This window comes from Rana temporaria, chromosome 8 (assembly GCF_905171775.1).
Source record: "Rana temporaria chromosome 8, aRanTem1.1, whole genome shotgun sequence".
NCBI classification, from domain to species: domain Eukaryota; kingdom Metazoa; phylum Chordata; class Amphibia; order Anura; family Ranidae; genus Rana; species Rana temporaria.
Window position 1 is genome coordinate 154,732,154 of NC_053496.1, and position 20,920 is coordinate 154,753,073.

Sequence of the window (20,920 nt, forward strand, 5' to 3'; positions counted from 1 at the left end):
GCCTCTTCCCAACAACCCTGGCCGTTGGTTGTCGGGGTCTTCGAGCGGGGGGCTTATCGGAATCCGGTAGCCCCCTTTAATAAGGGGGCCCCCAGATCCTGTCCTCCCACCCTATGTGAATGATTATCGGGTACATCGTACCCCTACCCATTCACCTGGGGGAAAAATGTTAAATAAAAAAATAAAAGTAATTTATTAGTCAGCTTGGGGGGCGTTCTGCCAGGGGCCCCCACTTTATTCTTTAAGCTCTTTTACAAGTGGGGCCCCGGACTTCTTTGCCGTCTTGTTCCCTCTTCTCTTCTAGCAATGTTGACACAACAACCTCTACCGCTGTAATGCCGTGTGTACGTTGCGCAACGATTTATATAGGCATGGGGCTTGGTCACCAGGTGATGCCACCCGGCGACCCCACCCCTTATTACATCACATTCCCATCATGCCACGGGCATGTGATGTAAAAAGGGATGGGGTCACCCCCACTGTATGACTTTCCAACATATCAGGTGTGTCTGGTAATCTGCTCTATGTGGTTGTTAGTGGAGGAAATCACAATGAAGAGTGTATGGGGCGCACACTTTGTGGTTTGCAAGTTTATCAATGAAGCTTTGCACTTCTATATGGATTGTTTTAAAGTAGTAAAAACCAGACAGAGGTTGTAACCTTTCCTCATGTTGATCCAAAACTTAAAAAAAAAAAAAAAAAAAAATGTTTAGGCTGAACATTCACTTTGATTGCAATATGCACATCTTGTATGTTTAACTCAATCAAAACTCCTTTTAATATTAACACTTTGCATTTTTCAATCCCCTAATGGCGATAATACAATGATTGAATTTTTTTTTGTTTTGTTTTGTTTTTGTTTTTATTTTTGTTCGTTTATTTGATTTTTCAGACACTGGGGAATGATGAGAATGAAATGGTTTCCAGGATTGGAGATCATGTGTAAGTTCACTTATAAATGTGTAGATATTAGTAAAGGTGATGAATATGTCCGATTCCCTAGGGACAATTCTCCACCTCTAACTTCTATAAAGGCCTGTGTGCTGTCCGAGGTGATATGGTGATCACATTTGTATGTAGCTGATACTTTGTATATATTTTGTGTCATTTACCTATCAGGCAGCGTATGGCTTTATCTATGTACATTGATCTGCTGTTGATGATTGAAAATGATACAAATAGACAAAGATTTGTCCGGGATGATTGAGTAGATACAATGTTTCGTTTTTCTCACTTCTATCTCCCGATTGTGTTGCGGGTTAAGAACTCCGCGATCTTCTCAATGTGTCTTTTCAGATAAAGTAACAATGTAAGACGGGAGATTGTGGAGGATCTTTTAGTGTAACAATATGTGAGGGCGGCATAAGTGTTTATTCAGCTCTGCCACCTTGTGGTCATTCCTGGTAGAACACTTGGGTGTGGGCCCAGTACAAGGCGATGAATAGGGAATGTATACAGGCAGAAAAGGGAGATGATCTCCGCAATAAATCTAGAACCAGGGAGGGAATAGAAGGAAAGTTTGTTCATTCCCCTCCTAGTCTGACCGATCTACTCCACATCTTTTTTTTTTTTTTTTTTTTTTTTTTTGCCACTTCAGACTTCACCACAGCAAGAGACTTACTCATGATTTTATTCATAATTCCGTCTCTACATCTGGTTTAGCATCATTTGTGGTGTATTTCTTTTGCGAGTTTTTATACTTGTTATAATTTTTATTTTATTTATTTGTTTATTTTTATATTTTCCCCTTTTTTTTTTTTTTTTTTTTTTTTTTCTCACCGTTTAGAACTCACTCTTTTATAGTAAGTACGGAATTTTTAAAAGATTATATCTGCGTGACAAAAAAAAAACAATACCCAGCACCCCATCTCCCCCCTCCCCAACTAAATCCCCCCTCCCCCCCCCTACCCACCCCCTCCCTGAACCATCCCACGACTCCACTATAAGAATTCATTCTCTTAATTGAAAAATGTGTTCCTATTCCACTCTCAGGTTTTCTGCGAACCTCCAGGACTTTTTAAATTCCAACCAGGGTAACCATATCTCCTTTTCCCCTTCCTTATGTTTATAGCTCCCGTATTTTAATTTCTCTCTCCTATAAGTATCCTCTACGGAGTCGATCCACTCCCACATTTGCGGACTTTTCGCATCTCTCCATTTAAGGGGAATCAATCGTTTTGCTGCGTTCAGCAAATGAGGGATCAGTGAACCCTTGTACTCCTTCTCTGGAATCTCCCCCCCATGAAAGAGAACTACCCATGGGTTATCTTCCACTTCTTTTTTTGTTATTACCTTTATCAGGGACAAGATTTTTTTCCAATAGGCTTTAATTTTCCGGCAGTCCCACCAAAGGTGTGCCATTGTTCCTCTTGACTCACAACCTCTCCAGCATTCCTCTGACTCTCCTCCTCTGAATTTTGCCATTTTATCTGGGGTGGCGTACCACCTCGTCAAGCATTTGTAGTTCATCTCGGCAGTTCTTATATCTACTGCCGAGGTGTGAGTCATTTTCAGGATTCTTCCTATGGTCGTTTTCCCCCTTGGGACCCCTAAGTCTGTTTCCCAATTTTGGATGAATTTTGGCGTGTCCAACTCTTCCGTTTTCTGCAAGTAATTATAGATTTTAGATATATTTCCTTTTGAGCTTTCGATGCTACACAATTGTTCCAATAAGGTGTAATCCTCTTGTGACCTCAAAGGGTGTGGTAGGCGCTTGACGAATGAGACTAACTGCAAGTATCTCCACTCGTCGAGCGCCCTAATTCCAATCCTATATTTAATATCGTGAAGTGTCCTAATTTTGCCATCTAGTGTTATATCTTTTAACTGTGTTCTATTTGTGATCCAATTTCCCCCTACTTCTTTTGTCCCCGGAATGAAATAATTATTTTCTTTTAAATCAATAAGGGGTGAGTTGAATTCTGTTTTTAATTGTTTGTGAAGTCTATCCCAGATCCTCCATGCATTGTGAGTAATTGTGTGTGTTGAGGAGTGTAAGAATCTGTGTTGTGGTGGATTCCAAATTAATCTCCCTAACTGTGCCCTCGCTAATGTGCATTCAATATTTATCCATCTTTTGTCCTGGGACTCTTTAGCCCATTCTATAACCCGTGAGAGAACCGAAGCGTTATAATACAATCTGATATCGGGTACAGCTAAGCCTCCCTTTTTCTTGGCCCGTTTTAGGATTTGAGCAGACACCCTGTGTTTTTTATTATTCCAAATATAGTTCATTATGAGGGAGTTAATTATTTTGATGTATGACGGTGGTAGGTAAATTGGGGCCATTTGAAACTTGTATAGGATTTTTGGGATGAGAACCATTTTTACCACATTTATCCTCCCGAACCACGAAATTGGTCTATTATATATGTTTTTAATTTCACTTTTTATTTCGTTGAGTAGGGGGATAAAATTTATTCTATATATTTTCTTGATGGTATTTGCCAGTTTTATTCCCAAGTATTTTATTTCTTTTTGCCATTTGAAATTATATTTCTTCCGCAGATATTGTTCTTCTTCTTTAAGAATGTTGATATTCAGGATCTCCGTCTTTTCTGTGTTCATTTTGAAGTTTGACACCTCACCATATTGTTTTAAGGTAGCTATTAAGTTCGGGAGGGTGACTCTTGGGCTACTTATATAGAATAGAATGTCGTCTGCGAAGGCGGATAATTTGTGCTCATCTTCTCCAACTTCTATTCCATATATTTCTGGATTTTGTCGAACCATTGCAAGCAGGGGTTCCAATGATAAGACAAAAAGAAGGGGGGATAGGGGACAGCCCTGTCTGGTTCCATTTCTCATCTCAAAGGGTGCGGATAGAGATCCATTGATCTTGATCCTAGCACATGGATGGAAATAGAGCGTTTGGATCCATTTGATCATCCTTGGGCCTATTCCTATAAATTCTAGTGTTTGTATCAGGAACCCCCAGTCTACCCTGTCAAACGCTTTCTCAGCGTCTACTGACAGGAATAGACCGGGGGTCTCTCTTTCTTTAATCTGCTCCATGAGAAGAAGTGCCCTAACTCCATTGTCCTTTCCCTCCCTCCCAGGTATGAAACCGACCTGGTCCGGGTGGACAATGGCAGTCATTACCCCCTTCATTCGTTCAGCCAGAATTTTTGCATACAGTTTGGTATCTGCATTCAGGAGTGAGATAGGTCGGAACCCTGAACAATTCGTATTGTCCTTTCCTTCTTTTTTAATGACAGTGATCGTAGCTGTTAATGCCTCTCTACTCATCTCATAGTCTAGCCCCAACCCATTGAAATATTGACATAGTCTAGGGACTAAGATGGTGCTAAACCTTTGTATGTAGGCAGACGTGAAACCGTCTGGTCCAGGACTTTTCCCATTGGGAGTATTTTTTAGGACCTCCCTTATTTCCTGCTCAGTTATACTTTCCTCCATTCTTTCTATCTCATGCTCTTCTATCTTCGGTAGATTAGTTTGCTGTAATACTGCCCTGATCTTATCCTTTTTTTCGGCTGGGTCCCTGATCTTCTGTTGGACGTCGTATAGTTTTTCATAATAGCTTCTAAAGGATTCTGCTATTTTATTTGTCGCATATACTAAGTCCCCATCCCCATTCCTGATTTTTTCGATAAAATTCCTGGTTTTCTTTTTTCTTACCATTCTGGCCAAGTTTTTACTAGGTTTATTTCCCCAGACATATCTTTCTCTCTCTACCCTGTCTATGAAATTCTTGGTTTCTTGCTCGGCAAGGGCTTTGTATTCATCCCTTGTTATAGTTAACTTACGGAGTGTTTCCCTCTTTTGGCCCTGTAATTTATGTTCCTGTTCCAGCCTGTAAATCTCCTCTTTTAATGTTTTTAGTTTACTCATTCTTGTTTTATTTTTCTTTGCCCCCTCAGCAATAAAAATCCCTCTTATATACGCTTTGTGGGCGTCCCACAGGGTTGCTCCTGTGATTCCCTCCTTGTCATTCTCCTGAAAATACCATTCCAATTCTTTCTGTACTCTCTCGACCACCTCCTCGTCTCTCAACAGACTTTCATCCAATCTCCATTCAGGAGGAATGCATTTTTGTATGGATGTGCTTATTTTCATGGTTATAGGGGCGTGGTCAGATAGCGTTAAGATCTCGCACCTTGCTTCGACCACCCTCTCCAAAAGTCTATGGTCTACGAGGATGTAGTCGATCCTCGAGTACGTCCCATGCACAGGGGAAAAAAACGTATAGTCTCGTGTCTTGGGGTTGAGAATTCGCCAGACATCTATCATTTGGTTTTGTATCATTTGTTTTTTCAGTAGCTTGAGGTGCTCACCGTTATTCCCCTGAGCATGTGATGTACTATCGAGGCTCGGGCACATGCAAAAGTTAAAGTCCCCCATTAACACCACATGTCCCTCTTCGAAATCTTTTAATTTTCTGAGAATTTTACTAATATATTTAGCCGAATTCACATTGGGTGCATACACATTTGCCAGAGTGTAGTCCTCCTCTCCTAGTTTTACTTTCAAGAACAAGAACCTCCCCTCTGGATCGTTCAATCTGTCAACCAATGTGCATCTAACTCCCCTTGCAAATCCTATGGCGACCCCCCGGGATCTCGATGAGACTGTGTCTCCGTAATACCAGACGGGATAATCAGATGAATACAACTTTATATTAGACTCTAAGGTAATATGGGTCTCTTGTAGGTAGACTATGTCTGCTTTATACTGCGTGATTTCGGCAAGAATTTTATGTCTCTTAATTTGGGAGTTTAATCCTTTTACATTATATGATAAGAACTTAATATCTGTCATTTATCTCTCTTTTTTTTTTTTTTTTTTTTTTTTTTGAGTTTGAGAAGAATTCCTGTGGAGTCGTTCAGATGGTCCCCCTCCCGTTACCCTCCCTTCCCCCATTTCCCATTTCCCCCCCCTCCCTTCCCCCCCTCCCCCTTGCCCCAACCCCCCCTCCCCCCCCACCCCCACCCTGGCCCGCTCTTGGCCTGGGAGCCGCTGGTAGAAGACTACTCGCCTTCATCCTTGGCTCCTCTTTCGTGGTGGTGTTCGGGGCCCTCCCTTGGCTCCGCCCTCCCCACCCCCTCCCCCCACCTCACCGTCCCGCTTCTCAAAGTTCCATACTAGGCAGAGCCCATCTAATCAACCCAATCAGGAAGTTCAGGAATTGTTAAATCCATTTTAAGGCAAAATACATTCAGTTCCTCCGGGTACCTAAGTCGTGCTGTTTTGCCCCCCTTTATACCTATGAGGCACGCCGGGAATCCCCATTGGTACCTAATATTTTGTGCCCGCATCAGCTCTAAGAGGGGTTTCAAGCATCTCCTCCTTGCCAGTGTTTCTTTCGCCAGATCGGAGAATATTTGTAAGTCTGTGTCTCTATATCTCAGGGGGGGTTTTCCCCTAAGCCTACTCCATATTTCTGCTTTATCGACGTAACTCCTGAACCTCACTACCACATCCCTTGGGCCGTATCTTTCCATCTGTTGGGGGTTCCCCACACGGTGCAATCTCTCAATCTTAAGGGGCTTATCTTCTACTGATCTCTCCAGCAGAGGGTTAAAGATTGAATTCATAATGCTTCTAAGGTCTTCATCCTTTTGTTCTATCAACCCCCTGATTCTAAGATTCTGTCGCCTGTTGCGGTTCTCCTGGTCCTCGATCCTATATGCCGCCAATCTCTGATTTTCAGTCAGAGCCTTTACTTGCTTTTTCAAGGAGTTTATTTCCTGGTCCTGCTCCTCTATTCTCTTTTCCGTCTCTACCACTCTTTCACGAAGCCCTCCAAGGTCTATTCTTACCTTGTTAATTTCTGTCCTTATAATATTTTCCATGACATTTTCCATCCTCAACAGCATTGCGTTCATCTCTGCCTTTGTGGGGGGCTGTGTATCTTGGGCTAGTTCCTCTGCATTATTTTGCTCTTGCTCGCTTTCTAGTGTCGTTTCACCTCTAGAGCTCTCCACACTACCTGTTCCTACATCTTTTTTTTTTTCAGTTTTCTTCTTTTCAGTTTTTTTTGCGAGACCTGGGCTTTTAAGGCTCCCTTCCTGCGTCATATATTGCTGTATGGAGCTATTCCCCGAGTTATTCTTGGTTGGTTTTGTGGTACCGCCCCTCGTTGATCTATTCATTTTATTAGAGGGTCGAATTCTCTTCCCCAGTTTGAAAGTGGAATTTTTTTTTTTTTTTTTTTTATGTAATTAGCACCCTTTTCGGCCCAGAATTTTCTTCACCTATGGATGCTCCTATCTTCCCTTAACTACTTCTCATGCCCTGAGAGAATAGATATTTTAATATAGAGAGGGCCACAGGGAGGAGAGAGCCCCGAACTGAAAAGAGGAGGTACAGGGCTGGTCAACACGAGAGAAGACGTTTACTGCTGTAGGCAGAGTTACTTGGACTACCGGCTTTTCTTCTTATTGGGTGAAAACTTTCAGTGTATTCACCGAAGTTTCTCTTGTGTTGCATCCGCCCAGCACGTCCTAATTGTTCCGGCCAACAAGGTAGACACTTTGTGTCAGGAAGGGTCTAAATATTCTTTCCCCTATTCCCCAATCATTGCAACTGGGATTTTACCAGCTTCTCACATTCACGTATGCGTTTTGTACCAGTACAGTCCGGAGAAAATAATATATTTTTTATTTTTGGCCGCTTCAATGCCCAGGCCCTCTAGGTTGTCGTTAGTTCCGCTATATGCCGGGCAATTTAGGCAGGTCACGGACGGGGAGTTTTGTGTTAGGGTCTCCCTAGGTTTCCCTCCTGTTTAACTCCACAGGCCCACCCGGGCTCGTCAGAGCGGTTCAGAAAGGCCAGTACAGGCAGTAGAGACAGGGGCCAGAGCTCATACATAAGTCCCAGGCCAAGCAGGCAGAGCAGATAGTATAGAGATATTGCAACAGGTGGGGAGCTCAATTAGACCAGATATCATTCCCCTCAGATTATCCTTCAATTACTTCACCTTGTCCCAGTATGAGTTATATATTTAATTATGTATTCGGTTACGTTTTGTTCTCATAATCCTTTCATATGCAGCAGACACAAAATTCAAATCCAATGGTATGATAGTTATTCTCCAATTTTACACCAGAGGGTGCCTTATGATGTACATATGTAGGAACTTTCTAGAGAGCAGTATTGTAAAAAACGGGAGGGGGGGTCACGGGGGGGGGGGTGGGGGACCTGCTCAGACTCGGCTCTACTGAGCGCCTCACCAGTCCCTTTGATTTTCCTCCTGGGCTGCACCCTGGCGACGCATCTCCGATGGACCTCTGCAAACCCAGCACGACTGCTGACCCCCAGCGCTGAACTCACGGCAGCATCCGATCCTCCGGCGCGTGTCCAGTGGGAGCCCATTCACCGGCGCCTCTCAGGTAAAGACCCCCTGAGTATGCCTGCACCCGAGCAGGGATGAGGCTTCCGCTCGCTCCTCGCAGATCCCGGCCTCTCACGCTGCAAACAGCGGGGCCACGAGCGGTGCTGACGGAGCCTTGGAGCGGCGTGTGTCTCCTGCCGCCATGGAGCCGTCCGGCACCTCCCACCTCACTCATGTCACGTCCTCCGCATCCTCCGCCTGCTAGGATCTACTCCACATCTAAAGATCAATATTATTATTTTAGCATAGCCTCACAAACATGCCACCCACATCTCTCTGCATAGAGCCGGACATGCCTGGTATCTATTCCTATTGTCCAATCAAGTTGTATATTATTAATAATGTCAGGTAAAGTTCCCTGTAAAGGCAAACCCTTTGTTTTCTTATCACACTCAGACTTGGCATACAGGTGAGGAAGTAATGACAGGAAATGTGATCACAGTACATCATTCTCTCATCTCCATTTATTCCAATCTTTCTATGCTGATCGTCTACTCACCGATAAACCCCTCCAATCAAAACCATCCAGCCCTACATGTCTGTCCATCCTAACAGCAATTCAGAGATTCTATGATTTGTATCATGTATTCAAATGTATTTCGTGTGAAGGAACAGTGTGATCTCCTTCCAGGGACTGGTTTTCATTGTCCTCCATCTTTTAATTCTGCTGAATATCTTCTGGAGATCAGAGATCATTCAATATTAAATACCAAACCAACACCCCCCAGCTGAATGGAACTCAGATCTCAGATCCTCCTTCACACGAAATACATTTTATCTGAAGAAATCGCCGAGAACTGTGATTGGTGCAAATATGAAATTGATTCAGTCACATTTCCCGCCGACATTCTATGGAACGTTCTAATGATCTCCGATAGAAAGAATAATCGGACTCTAAAATCTGATATCTCTTCCTCCGGGAACATCGATCAACACTCTTCTGAATTGTCGGGCAGTTTATCTAACCAAGAATAATAAATCCATTAGAAATATGAATGTCACATTTTTTCTAGTCTTTTCTTTTACTTCACAAATACAGAAACCGCCCTGCTAGAGAATGTTTTCTATAGAGAACAATGAAAAGGCTACAGAACAAGTATTTTCTGGGCTGAAAAAGGAGAAAGATCTCAGAACACATTTCTTTGAAATTCTCATCAGAAAGACATTACTGGCTGGTGAAGGAAACGCCCACTGCTCTGATTGGCTCGTATTTCAAATTGCTACTTTCAAATTTGCCCGCCTGAATTCTGAAGATCGTTACAGAGAAATAATCAGCCCCAATTATCCCGCCAAATCCGACACTGAGATCACCAGATGAGACATTTATCCGAGAAATCTGAAGATTATTAAATAAATGTAAAACATTTTCATAGGTTCTCTTTTATTCCAACTGCCATGTCCTTAGAGCGAGAGAAGGAAAAACAAAAACAAGTGAATATATATATATATATATATATATATATATATATATATATATATATATATATATATATATATATATATATATATATATATATATATATATATATATACACTTGTTTTTGTTTTTCCTTCTCTCGCTCTCTTTCTCTGATATATAATTTATACATATAGCAGATTGCACACATTTTGCTCGTCCTATATAGAGATCTGGAAATGTGACATTATTGGTAGAAATAGGTAATAATCATGACATATCAGACAAATATGTACAATTCATCAATAAAGACAAAGTTGTGCTTCTGATGAATTACATCCGTTGAGCAAAATATTGAAAATCTTCTAAATAAATTAAATTCTTTGCAGTGAAATACATGACTAGACCCACCCCTTATCCACATGTTTCCCATCAGGTCCGCACATCCTCACACCCAGGAAGGTGAGATGTCGGAGGCAATGTGCTACTTTATTTTCCTTTCGAAATAACGTTTTATAAATATGAACAATTGAAACTGCTGATTGTGTTCCTGTTATGAAGAGTTAAAGATTAATGTTCTCCGTGTAATCTCCAGATATGAATAGAAAAGCATTGAGAAGAAGGAATAAATTCATCTTCTGGAAATGTATTGCTGTTTCATTAATATATTTGATTACCACAGAATATTTAGGAGCCTTAAAAATAAATGAAATCTTCTATTTATGTATTTTGTATTGTAATGAATGTGTGTGACTCCGCCTCTTTCCCAAGAAGCTTTCCATCAGGTCCGCCCAGGCTGTATATAAGGAGGTGGCTGTGTGCGGTTTCTTTACTGTTTGTCTGAATAACGCAGATTTCCGAGATGTCTGGTCGCGGTAAAGGAGGGAAGGGTCTGGGGAAAGGAGGAGCTAAGCGGCACAGGAAGGTGCTCCGGGACAACATCCAGGGCATCACCAAACCCGCCATCCGACGTTTGGCCCGCAGAGGGGGTGTCAAGCGCATCTCCGGACTCATCTATGAGGAGACCCGCGGAGTGCTCAAAGTCTTCCTGGAGAATGTCATCCGCGATGCCGTCACCTACACCGAGCACGCCAAGAGGAAGACCGTCACCGCCATGGATGTCGTCTATGCTCTCAAACGCCAGGGGCGCACTCTCTACGGATTCGGAGGCTAAATCCTCATGAACACCTACCCACTTTCCCTACACAAAGGCCCTTCTCAGGGCCACCCACCTTCTCATACAAAGGGCTCACTATATATTTCTCCTGGCGTTAGAATGTTTTAGTATGTGGGAAATGAAGTTCTTTATAGCTAAACATACACTATACAATCCGATTGTACGATTTTAGATATACAGTAGATCTGTGTATAGATCGTCTTACAATATCGTTATCTCACTTTTATTATTTGTTGGGTAGGTTGTTCCAGCGATAAAAACCCTTTTCCTTAGTCAATAAAAATCGATTGGTTCTGTATGTGGCTCTCATCTCTTCTACATTTCTGTCACCTCTTTATAAAGAGCTGAAGGGGGCGGGGCCGCGACAATTTATACTGCGAACAAAATCAAATATTTGGAACCTAAACAGGAAACCGACCTGATTTCATTTCAGACATGAAACACATGTTTGGAACATCATTGTTCATATTTCTCTGGCGGTGTCCTGAGTACTACCAGTCGCCTCACATGTCTTTATAGACCTATTCGGGGTGTGAAAATCTGTCACCGCTACATGTAGGAGAGAACAATAAATATCGCTCAGTGACATATTCATATATCAATTCTCGTATTGAGTTCTGCGATCTCATAGCACTGAGAGGATTGGAAATGAATTGACACAATCATAGGATTTGAATGAGCTAATTTTCCTGCTGCCATTCCCGATGCGTTATGGGCTACAGATCTAGAATCTTATTTTATACACATTGTTTGTTTTTGTTGTATCTTTCCAAAGTGTATTATCAGATAAAGTAACAATGTAAGCCGGGATATGGTGGTGGATATAACATTGAAACAATATTTCTAAGGGAGATCTCCCGTTACGTTGTGTTATGGGTTAAGAACTCTTCTATTGTATCTTCCCTGGTTGTGATTTCATATAAAGTTACAATGTAAGGCGGGAGATTGTGGCGGATCTGAAATTCTAACAATGCTTCTGAGTGCGGCGTAAATGTTTACTCAGCGCTGCCACCTAGTGGTCAGTCAGGGTATAACTTTGTGTGCAATACAAGGCGAAGAATAGAGGAATGTATACAGTCAGAATTTGGAGATGATCTCCGCAATGCATAGAGAACCCGGATGATAGAAGATAAACCGGAGACACCCAGAAACCTGTAGAAAGTCTGACTACAATGTATTTAAATAGCCCCAATTCCAATCCTGAATTTAATACAGATCTAAATCAGACAATTACCAATGTTAGAGATGACTCGGGGACACCCACCTTCCCATATAAAGAGAAATGTAAATGGTGCTTCCAATCGATGTAATATACTAGTCGGTACATGTAATAAGGTGTAAAGAGATCATCCAGAATTCGATTCCTTCCACTCCATCTCTTGTGTTCTTTCTGCAGGAAAGGGGGTGAGAGATCCATGTGTGTTCTAATCACATTCCTAGTCTAACAAAGAAAGGGTTCAAGAAACGTCCAGAACTGGGATTGGCTCGGCTTCGATTTGAATGTTTAAAATTTCCTGCCAGAGAAACAGAGCGATCAAAGCTCCGGATCTGACCAGGAAATAGATGAATGGACGATTTCTATACAATCATCATGTCTCTTACTGGAGGAATTAAATACTTTGTGACAAATAAGTATTACGAATATTTCCCTTTAGTACTCTATAGCGCTTACCCGGTATTTTTCATCTAGAACTATTTTACGATTCATGTCCAGCAGACATGTCCAACTTAATTGTTTGAATACAAAATATTATACCATCAAAATGTGTGGACATTCTAAATCCTGGCCACATACTATGCAATCTCCTCAAGATCACCCCTAAAAGTGCTAGAAACGTAAAACTCGGGGAGAAATGTATAGATAAATCTATAGACAGCCCTTTGTATGAGAAGGTGGGTGGCCCTGAGAAGGGCCTTTGTGTAGGGGAAGTGGGTAGGTGTTCATGAGGATTTAGCCTCCGAATCCGTAGAGAGTGCGCCCCTGGCGTTTGAGAGCATAGACGACATCCATGGCGGTGACCGTCTTCCTCTTGGCATGCTCGGTGTAGGTGACGGCATCGCGGATGACATTCTCCAGGAAAACCTTAAGCACTCCGCGGGTCTCCTCATAGATGAGTCCGGAGATGCGCTTGACACCCCCTCTGCGGGCCAAACGTCGGATGGCGGGTTTGGTGATGCCCTGGATGTTGTCCCGGAGCACCTTCCTGTGCCGCTTAGCGCCTCCTTTCCCCAGACCCTTCCCTCCTTTACCGCGACCAGACATGATTACGCTCCTCTGACAGTACAAAGAACTGAGATTAGCCGACTGTCCACTCTACTTTTATAGCGACTGTGCGGACCTGATAGAAACCATGCTGATAAAAGGCGGAGTCACACCAGTTCATTACACAGAATAGATGTGTTTTTTTTTTCCCCATGTGTAACGCTGCTAAACATTCTGCTGTTCTGAAAAATATTAAGGCAACAGAAATTTTTCTAGAGAAGACAAATCTATTCTTCCTTCTCAATGGCTTTCTAGTTTTTTTTTTTAGAGATTACACCGAATATATATATATATATATTACTCTGAAAAAGAAACATATATACGGGGATACCACAGCATACTAGTATTTCACATTCTCAGAACCTTATAAACCTCTGGCAGAGTGCGTGTTACAAAGTGGGAATTGATCTGATTCTTTAGTTCAGACGTGAAATATTTACTTTATTCATTAAATATAATAAAACAGCATCAGCCTATATCAAATAGCAAGTGTGCATTGATGGAACCAAAGATACACTTAAGATATTGGTTCCGTCAACGCACATTATTTAATATTGTTTGATACTTTTAGCGCTGCATTTTTGTGTGTTTTATTACACGTTTAAGAATTTGGTAGGTTTATAGAGAAGCTGCTTTTTAACCTAATGGTCATTAATATTGATTATTACTCACTTAAGATATATCGGATTTTACCAATTCATAAGCGCTTGATATAGTTGGAAAGGGCTCGATATCTATCTATATAGATATCCTTTTGTATGCATTCATTGTACATATTTATCGGTGTCATGGTTACTATGTATTTATTGTTATACATATTCTGGTTGGGATATGAGGACAATCTTTCACTGATAAATGTCTGAAAGCGACAAATAAATATCAGTCAGTGACATTTCATGATCAGATCTGTATGTGATCATGACTTAATTTCTCCATCATATAGAAAAGTAGAGATCTATAATAGAAGACATTTCTCTTTCATATTTTGTGTGAAGCAGTGATGAGATCCTGGATTCTGAGAACATACAGAAGTGTTTTCTCATGGTTGAGTAACAAACAGAATTATTTCCTAATCATTCCGGACTAATGCAAATTAGAGCGCATATTTCTCCGGTAAATGTCTCATCCGATCATCTCCTCGGTGTAGGTTTTGGCGGTATAAGAGGGATGAATATTTATCTGTAACGATCTACACAATTCAGGCGGGCAAATTTGAAAACCGAGCTGTGGGCGGTTCCTCCATCAGCCAGTGATTCTGTCTTTTTATGAGGACTCCATAGAAATGTATTCCGAGATCTGTTCTCATCCCGGAAAACACTTGTTCGGTAGACTTTCCATTCATCTCTATAGCAGGGCGGATTCTGTATTCTGATGTCAAACCAAAACAATTCGGAAATGATTATTTCCAACGTATTTCTTATTCTTGGTAAATAATTCCACTGAAATGAAGGGGACCAAGTTGATCAATGTTCCCGGAAGGGTCGGCTGAGTGGATCTGAGATGACTGTAACAGTCTATCGAATTCCTGAGATAAATTTCTACGACAGAATTAGAACGTTGAGCAAATCACAGTTGTTGGAGATTCCTTTAGATCTCTTTATTCTGGTGACTCTGAAGGAGATCTGTGTCGCTTCTCAGTCGGAAGTATTCTTGTTTAGCGTGTATGGAATTAAATCGAATCATCCGTCAGAACTAAAGGACGGAGAGCAATGAAGATCATTCCCTGTAATGACATCACTTTGTTCTATAAACTGCCATGAAATGAGAGAACATACAATCAGATCTCCCGATAACAATGTATGGGTGTCTTTATATGGAGGGGGTATAATAAGTCCGAATCTTCCTACTTTATTAGTCACTTGTAGAGAAGTGTTTAGAATACAACATGTTTGCTTTTTAGAGTGAATTGTGTACCTGAGAATAGGAAAAAAGAAAAACAATGTACATGTGTCGGGCTCTTTGTATGGAGAGGTGGGTGGCTCTTAGAAGAGCCTTTGTTTTGTTGGGTAATGGGAGGGGAATGAAGCGATCGGGATTACTTGGATTTGGTGGCCTTGTGGCTCTCGGTCTTCTTGGGCAGCAGCACGGCCTGGATGTTGGGCAGGACTCCTCCCTGGGCGATGGTGACGCCGCCCAGCAGCTTGTTGAGCTCCTCGTCGTTGCGGACAGCCAGCTGGAGGTGACGGGGGATGATGCGGGTCTTCTTGTTGTCGCGGGCGGCGTTGCCGGCCAGCTCAAGGATCTCAGCCGTGAGATACTCGAGGACGGCAGCCAGATACACTGGAGCTCCGGCCCCGACCCGCTCGGCATAGTTACCCTTCCTGAGCAGACGGTGAACACGACCGACTGGGAACTGCAGACCAGCCCGGGATGAGCGTGTCTTGGCCTTAGCCCGAACCTTGCCTCCTTGTTTGCCGCGTCCTGACATTGTAAGTAGATGATTGGGTTACTCAATGGAGAATATCACCCCACAGATCACTCCCCTTCATTTATACACTCAGTGCTCCGACGTCACACGCTGCGATTGGTCACGTTTGAATCCAGCCAATAGCGTTAAGACTTGTCTCTAGACCAATCTGTAATAGAAGGTAGGAAACCATGACGTCACTCTCCATCACATGATTGAATCCTCCAATAGAAGAGTGAGGAGGGGTGTGGACTCATTTGCATAGGACGCCTATATAAGCAGCACACAAGGGCGGCTCCAGCACACTTTCTCTGCACAGAGCAAGAAACATATAATTAATCCGAATCATGCCTGAACCAGCCAAGTCCGCTCCGGCGCCCAAGAAGGGCTCCAAGAAAGCCGTGACCAAGAGCCAGAAGAAGGATGGCAAGAAACGGAGGAAGAGCAGGAAGGAGAGTTATGCCATCTACGTGTACAAGGTGCTCAAGCAGGTCCACCCCGACACCGGCATCTCCTCCAAGGCCATGGGCATCATGAACTCCTTTGTCAATGACATCTTCGAGCGCATCGCCGGAGAATCTTCCCGCCTGGCTCATTACAACAAGCGCCGCACCATCACCTCCCGGGAGATCCAGACCGCCGTCCGCCTCCTCCTGCCCGGAGAGCTGGCCAAGCACGCCGTCTCCGAGGGCACCAAGGCCGTCACCAAGTACACCAGCGCCAAGTAATCCCCCATCATCATCATCCCAACACAAGACACAAAGGCTCTTCTAAGAGCCACCCACCATTTCCATCAATGAGCTCTCATCACATTGTATCAATTAGATTCTAAACATTGGTGAAAAATAAACTAATTGTATGATATCAATCATGTTTGTGTAATCTGACGGAGTTATACATTTGTGGATGTTTTAGAATAAATCCATCCGAATACCATCTATTCTTCCAGATTTCCTTTATTGAGGAATTCCAGGTTTTTTTTTTTTTTTTTTTTTCCCCGTTCTGTAGAATGGATAGCCGGAACATCAAATTTTTACATGAATATTGTCGGCTAGTGGGAACAAAAAACATCCAATATCTTCCCGTGTAAAAGGCTTGCATTTTATCACCACTAGGTGTCAGTGTTGGACAGGGAATACATGGGAGTTATTTTCCGAAACTAGATAGCGGATTTTTATAGTACACATCCTATAATATCTTTTCATTGTATACTTTTTGACCGATAAGTTTGTTTTCCGTTTTATAAATGATCTTAAACTTTTCACAAATCGTGTTAATTTTCGGAGACACATATACAGGGGGATGCTTACATATTAGGAATAGTTTAAGGATCATCTGCTCAGAATATTTACCAATACATCCCCTTGTGATGTATTTGTGTTATACAGCATCAACTTCCTTTATGGGAGTCCAAATATAATACATATACACACACAATCATCGACTCACCTTAAATCGGGGGAGAGACTGTCTGTCATCTAATTTACTGAAATATTGGGCACAAATGATCCATTCTCAATGTTTCTGATTCTTACACTGAGAAGGAGTCTCTAATCTTTGATTTTGAACATATTTCTTTACATTGCAAGCTCAATTAGTAGGGCCCTCGTATTCCGTTTGTATTGAGCTGCATTGTGATTGTACTGTCAGACTTTTTTTTTTTTTATTGTAAAGAGCTGTGCAAATTGTTGGCGCTATATAAATCCTGTATAATAATGTAGTACACCAGCGCCAAGCAAATCCCCATCATCCGAACAGGACACACATGCTCTTCTTAGAGCCACCCGTGTACTACATATCAGAGCTGTCACCTCCTAATGTTGACATGATATCATGAGAATTATAGTTCAAATAATGTTTTTGGTGCATTGTTTGACAAATAAAACCTTAATGTACATTGATAGGATTGATAATGACATCTAGATGTCGCGCTGCGTCCATTCCCTCAAATCCCCCGGTAGGAGTTAGCGGCACACCGTTTAGAATGTTTACATGGGGAATAGATTGAAAGGGGAATGTAAATCCAGCAATAGGAGTTCATGGTGTAATCCTGATCCACATGGACCATCTAGAAATAATGATGCACCATCCCGGATCTGTCCGGAGCTGGGGGGAGACAACTCATTGTCTGCTCAGCGATCTGTCCCCTCCATGTTAGTACATCATTGTGCTGAATAGAACAAGCTGAACAAGTCACCTTTCTACCTGTTATTCACAAACCACGGAATTATCCGATCAGTGAGATCGGAGGAGGATTTTCTGTCTCAATTACTGTATTATGGAGATAATCAGTCCAATGTCAGAGCTCCTGATTCGTACACATTGTATGATGTGGAGGGAACTCCCAACCCCACACAAAGAAGGTAACTCTAACACAGTTAACGGGCAGATCTTGGCGGGCATTTTAAAAATGCCGCGTTTTTTAAGTAAACCAATCATGAAAAGGGGTGTGAGTTAGTTCTCCAATCAGAAGACAGTGATGTGTATAAATAGGCGCCGCACAGCCCGTATTCTATCACACTTGTGTTTCATCAGCCATGGCAAGAACCAAGCAGACCGCTCGTAAGTCCACCGGAGGGAAAGCTCCCCGCAAGCAGCTGGCTACCAAAGCCGCCCGCAAGAGCGCCCCGGCCACCGGCGGAGTCAAGAAGCCTCACCGCTACAGGCCCGGCACCGTCGCTCTCCGAGAGATCCGACGCTACCAGAAATCCACCGAGCTGCTCATCCGCAAGCTGCCCTTCCAGCGCCTCGTCCGAGAGATCGCCCAGGACTTCAAGACCGACCTGCGTTTCCAGAGCTCCGCCGTCATGGCTCTGCAGGAGGCCTCCGAGGCTTATCTCGTAGGACTCTTCGAGGATACCAACCTCTGCGCCATCCACGCCAAGAGGGTCACCATCATGCCCAAAGACATACAGCTGGCACGCCGCATCCGTGGAGAGAGGGCATAATCTACTCCGCCGACATCCTCATCACCCCCTCCGACACACAAAACAAAGGCTCTTCTCAGAGCCACCACATCCTCCTCACAAAGAGCTCCATACAATCTCCTCCCTACTACATCATACGAATACTTCCTCTACACCCCCCACCACATGTATTTAATTTTCCTCATTGTATTTTCTACTCACTTCATTTCTTATTCTAAGAGAATGTCTGTGTTAAGTAGAAATAGTGTTTGGAGGATCGCTCACATTACTTCATTCTTCTCTGCATTCATCTCTAATATCTCTAAAACCTTTACAAAGTAACAATTCACACTTCTCTCTAAGAAGGAGATCTTTTCTCGCGCCGCTCTGTTCCCAACATACTACAATGTAACATAGGACAACAAAACAAGTTCCTAGAAAGATTCTGTTCATTTCTCTGTACTTCTCTCACCATTGCCAGGAGATCGGGGAAACATAACCTGTTCAAGATAAATACAAAGTCACCCCTCCCCCTCCTGTAAACAGATCCCGAGATCACCTATTTCTCAGCTCGGGTGTATAAATGATACAACTGACTAGTATTAAATCGCACACTCCATATTAATTTTTCTGCTGCATGAAGATATTTTTCTACCACAGGAATCTCTCCTCTGCTATTCTCCAATCTCCCCTCTCACACGCACAGGTGACATTGTTACACCTTCCCATCAGCACATCTTACACTCTCTTCACATTATCTACAGAAGACTATGATTGGCACCCTGTAGAGAGTTGTACATTTCTCATTCCAAGCATCAAATCATTTTTTTTTTATGTCAACCAATCACCAGATAGTGATCAGTACTGTGAGTGCACAACACCATCCTCTGCCCCCCGAAATGTCATCGCTGTGCAGTTTGCAATTTGAAAATAGTCTGATCAGCCAATCACAGCCTCTTGTGGTTCCTGTGTTGGCGAATAAGACCATGTATGTCATTTTATGGGGAGCCGGGAGATAAAAATGCAATTCAAATGTGACATCGGGGCTGCTAATCATCTTCATATTTTTAGGAGAACATATGGAATTCTATGACAGCGAAGAGTCCCTTCGCTGTAATAGAAGTCCATAACACTATGTTTTTTTTTTTGCTGATCATTCTAACATGCCCGATCAGTACAAGGATTCCCCTTATACCGATCACATGAAATATTGAAGATCCTGAACAACCATCTAGAAAGAGGAAGTGTGAATAATACCCCCCCCCCCAGATACCAGACAGTGGTCGGGGATCTCCAGGGCTCCAATCTTCACATGAAATGGATCGTTGCAGGGGCCCAGAAAACCTTTTATATCAGGAGGGATCTCTAGTAATCTTTGTGCGATTTATCATATCAAATCTGAGATTCTCTGCAAGGGACACATGTACAATGTGTGATGGGAACATGCGATCTCATTTAGACCGTGTGCAAAATCTATATGGCTCCTAGTGAGTGTAGGTAGGTATGTGCGGCTCTGTTAGGAGGAGGTGGGTGGCTCTGAGAAGAGCCTTTGTGTGGGGTGGAGATGAGGGGGGTGTCCGGCTACTGCTGCCTTTATCTCTTCTTCGGAGCGGCCCTCTTGGGCTTGGCTGCTGTCTTAGGCTTAGCCGCCTTCTTAGCCGGACTTTTGGCGGCTTTTTTCGGCTTGGCTGCAGCTTTGGGCTTTTTGGGGCTCTTTGTTGCCTTCTTGGCGGGAGCAGCTGCAGGCTTTGCCGGTTTCTTGGCGGCCTTCTTGGGGCTCTTGGCGACCTTCTTGGGGCTCTTGGCCGCTTTGCTGGGGGCTTTCTTCTTGGGGGACTTGGCCGGCTTCTTGGCTGCCGCAGGTTTCTTGGGGGACTTGGCCGCAGCCGATGGCTTCTTGTTGGCGATTTTCTTGGCCTTGTCGCCCTCTTGCTGCTTCTTGTTGATCTTGAAGGATCCGGAGGCGCCATGTCCTTTGACCTGGACGAGGCTCCCCTTAGTCACCAGCCCCCTGATGCCGGCCTTGAGGCGGCTGCTGTTCTTCTCCACATCGTATCCTCCGGCGGCCAGGACCTTCTTGAGGGCGGCCAGGGAGACCCCGCTGCGCTCTTTGGAAGCGGCCACTGCTTGGAGGAGGAGCTCGGACACGCTGGGACCGGACGGCTTCTTGCTGCCTTTCTTGGCTCCTCCGGCTGCTGCTTTCTTAGCCGGCTTCTTCTTGGCGGCGGGCTCCGCTGGAGGAGCGGCGGCTGGGGCGCTTTCAGTCTCTGTCATGATTTTGCAAAAGTACAAATAGATACAATTGGTTGCGCCGCTCTGGCTTATATAAAGACGTTCTGCACTGCTATTGGTTGGTACAAAGCTTTAGTCTGTACTGCTATTGGTCGCACATACGACACGCCCACTGACTGTCACTCC

The 20,920-nt window shown here is 43.3% G+C and overlaps 5 protein-coding genes across 5 annotated transcripts in view; 2 read left to right on the plus strand and 3 right to left on the minus strand.

Annotated features, from left to right (window-relative positions):
* The first annotated feature begins 10,563 nt into the window (after positions 1-10,563).
* The window catches only part of LOC120909205, a 53,061-nt gene continuing 42,704 nt past the window's right edge, over positions 10,564-20,920 (plus strand). The window contains exons 1-2 of the mRNA XM_040320927.1: positions 10,564-10,897; positions 18,090-18,484. Of these exons, the coding sequence (XP_040176861.1) occupies positions 10,612-10,897; positions 18,090-18,484 (681 nt within the window). The 5' untranslated portion in view covers positions 10,564-10,611. The remainder of the gene's footprint in view (positions 10,898-18,089; positions 18,485-20,920) is intronic.
* Positions 12,821-13,217, minus strand: LOC120909204 (histone H4). The gene has a single exon (XM_040320926.1). The coding sequence runs from the start codon at positions 13,187-13,189 to the stop codon at positions 12,878-12,880; it is 312 nt and encodes a 103-aa protein (XP_040176860.1). The 5' UTR covers positions 13,190-13,217; the 3' UTR covers positions 12,821-12,877.
* On the minus strand, positions 13,328-15,681 carry LOC120909198 (histone H2A type 1). The gene has a single exon (XM_040320918.1). The coding sequence runs from the start codon at positions 15,615-15,617 to the stop codon at positions 15,225-15,227; it is 393 nt and encodes a 130-aa protein (XP_040176852.1). The 5' UTR covers positions 15,618-15,681; the 3' UTR covers positions 13,328-15,224.
* LOC120909201 (histone H2B 1.1) lies at positions 15,876-16,380 on the plus strand. The gene has a single exon (XM_040320923.1). The coding sequence runs from the start codon at positions 15,944-15,946 to the stop codon at positions 16,322-16,324; it is 381 nt and encodes a 126-aa protein (XP_040176857.1). The 5' UTR covers positions 15,876-15,943; the 3' UTR covers positions 16,325-16,380.
* On the minus strand, positions 20,030-20,820 carry LOC120909193 (histone H1A-like). The gene has a single exon (XM_040320914.1). It carries the CDS (start codon positions 20,774-20,776, stop codon positions 20,096-20,098), a length of 681 nt encoding a protein of 226 aa, XP_040176848.1. The 5' UTR covers positions 20,777-20,820; the 3' UTR covers positions 20,030-20,095.

Bases quoted from the DNA above. Each gene is read 5' to 3' on its own strand.
- LOC120909204 (XM_040320926.1), bottom strand. From the start codon at position 13,189: ATGTCTGGTCGCGGTAAAGGAGGGAAGGGTCTGGGGAAAGGAGGCGCT.
- LOC120909198 (XM_040320918.1), bottom strand. From the start codon at position 15,617: ATGTCAGGACGCGGCAAACAAGGAGGCAAGGTTCGGGCTAAGGCCAAG.
- LOC120909201 (XM_040320923.1), top strand. From the start codon at position 15,944: ATGCCTGAACCAGCCAAGTCCGCTCCGGCGCCCAAGAAGGGCTCCAAG.
- LOC120909193 (XM_040320914.1), bottom strand. From the start codon at position 20,776: ATGACAGAGACTGAAAGCGCCCCAGCCGCCGCTCCTCCAGCGGAGCCC.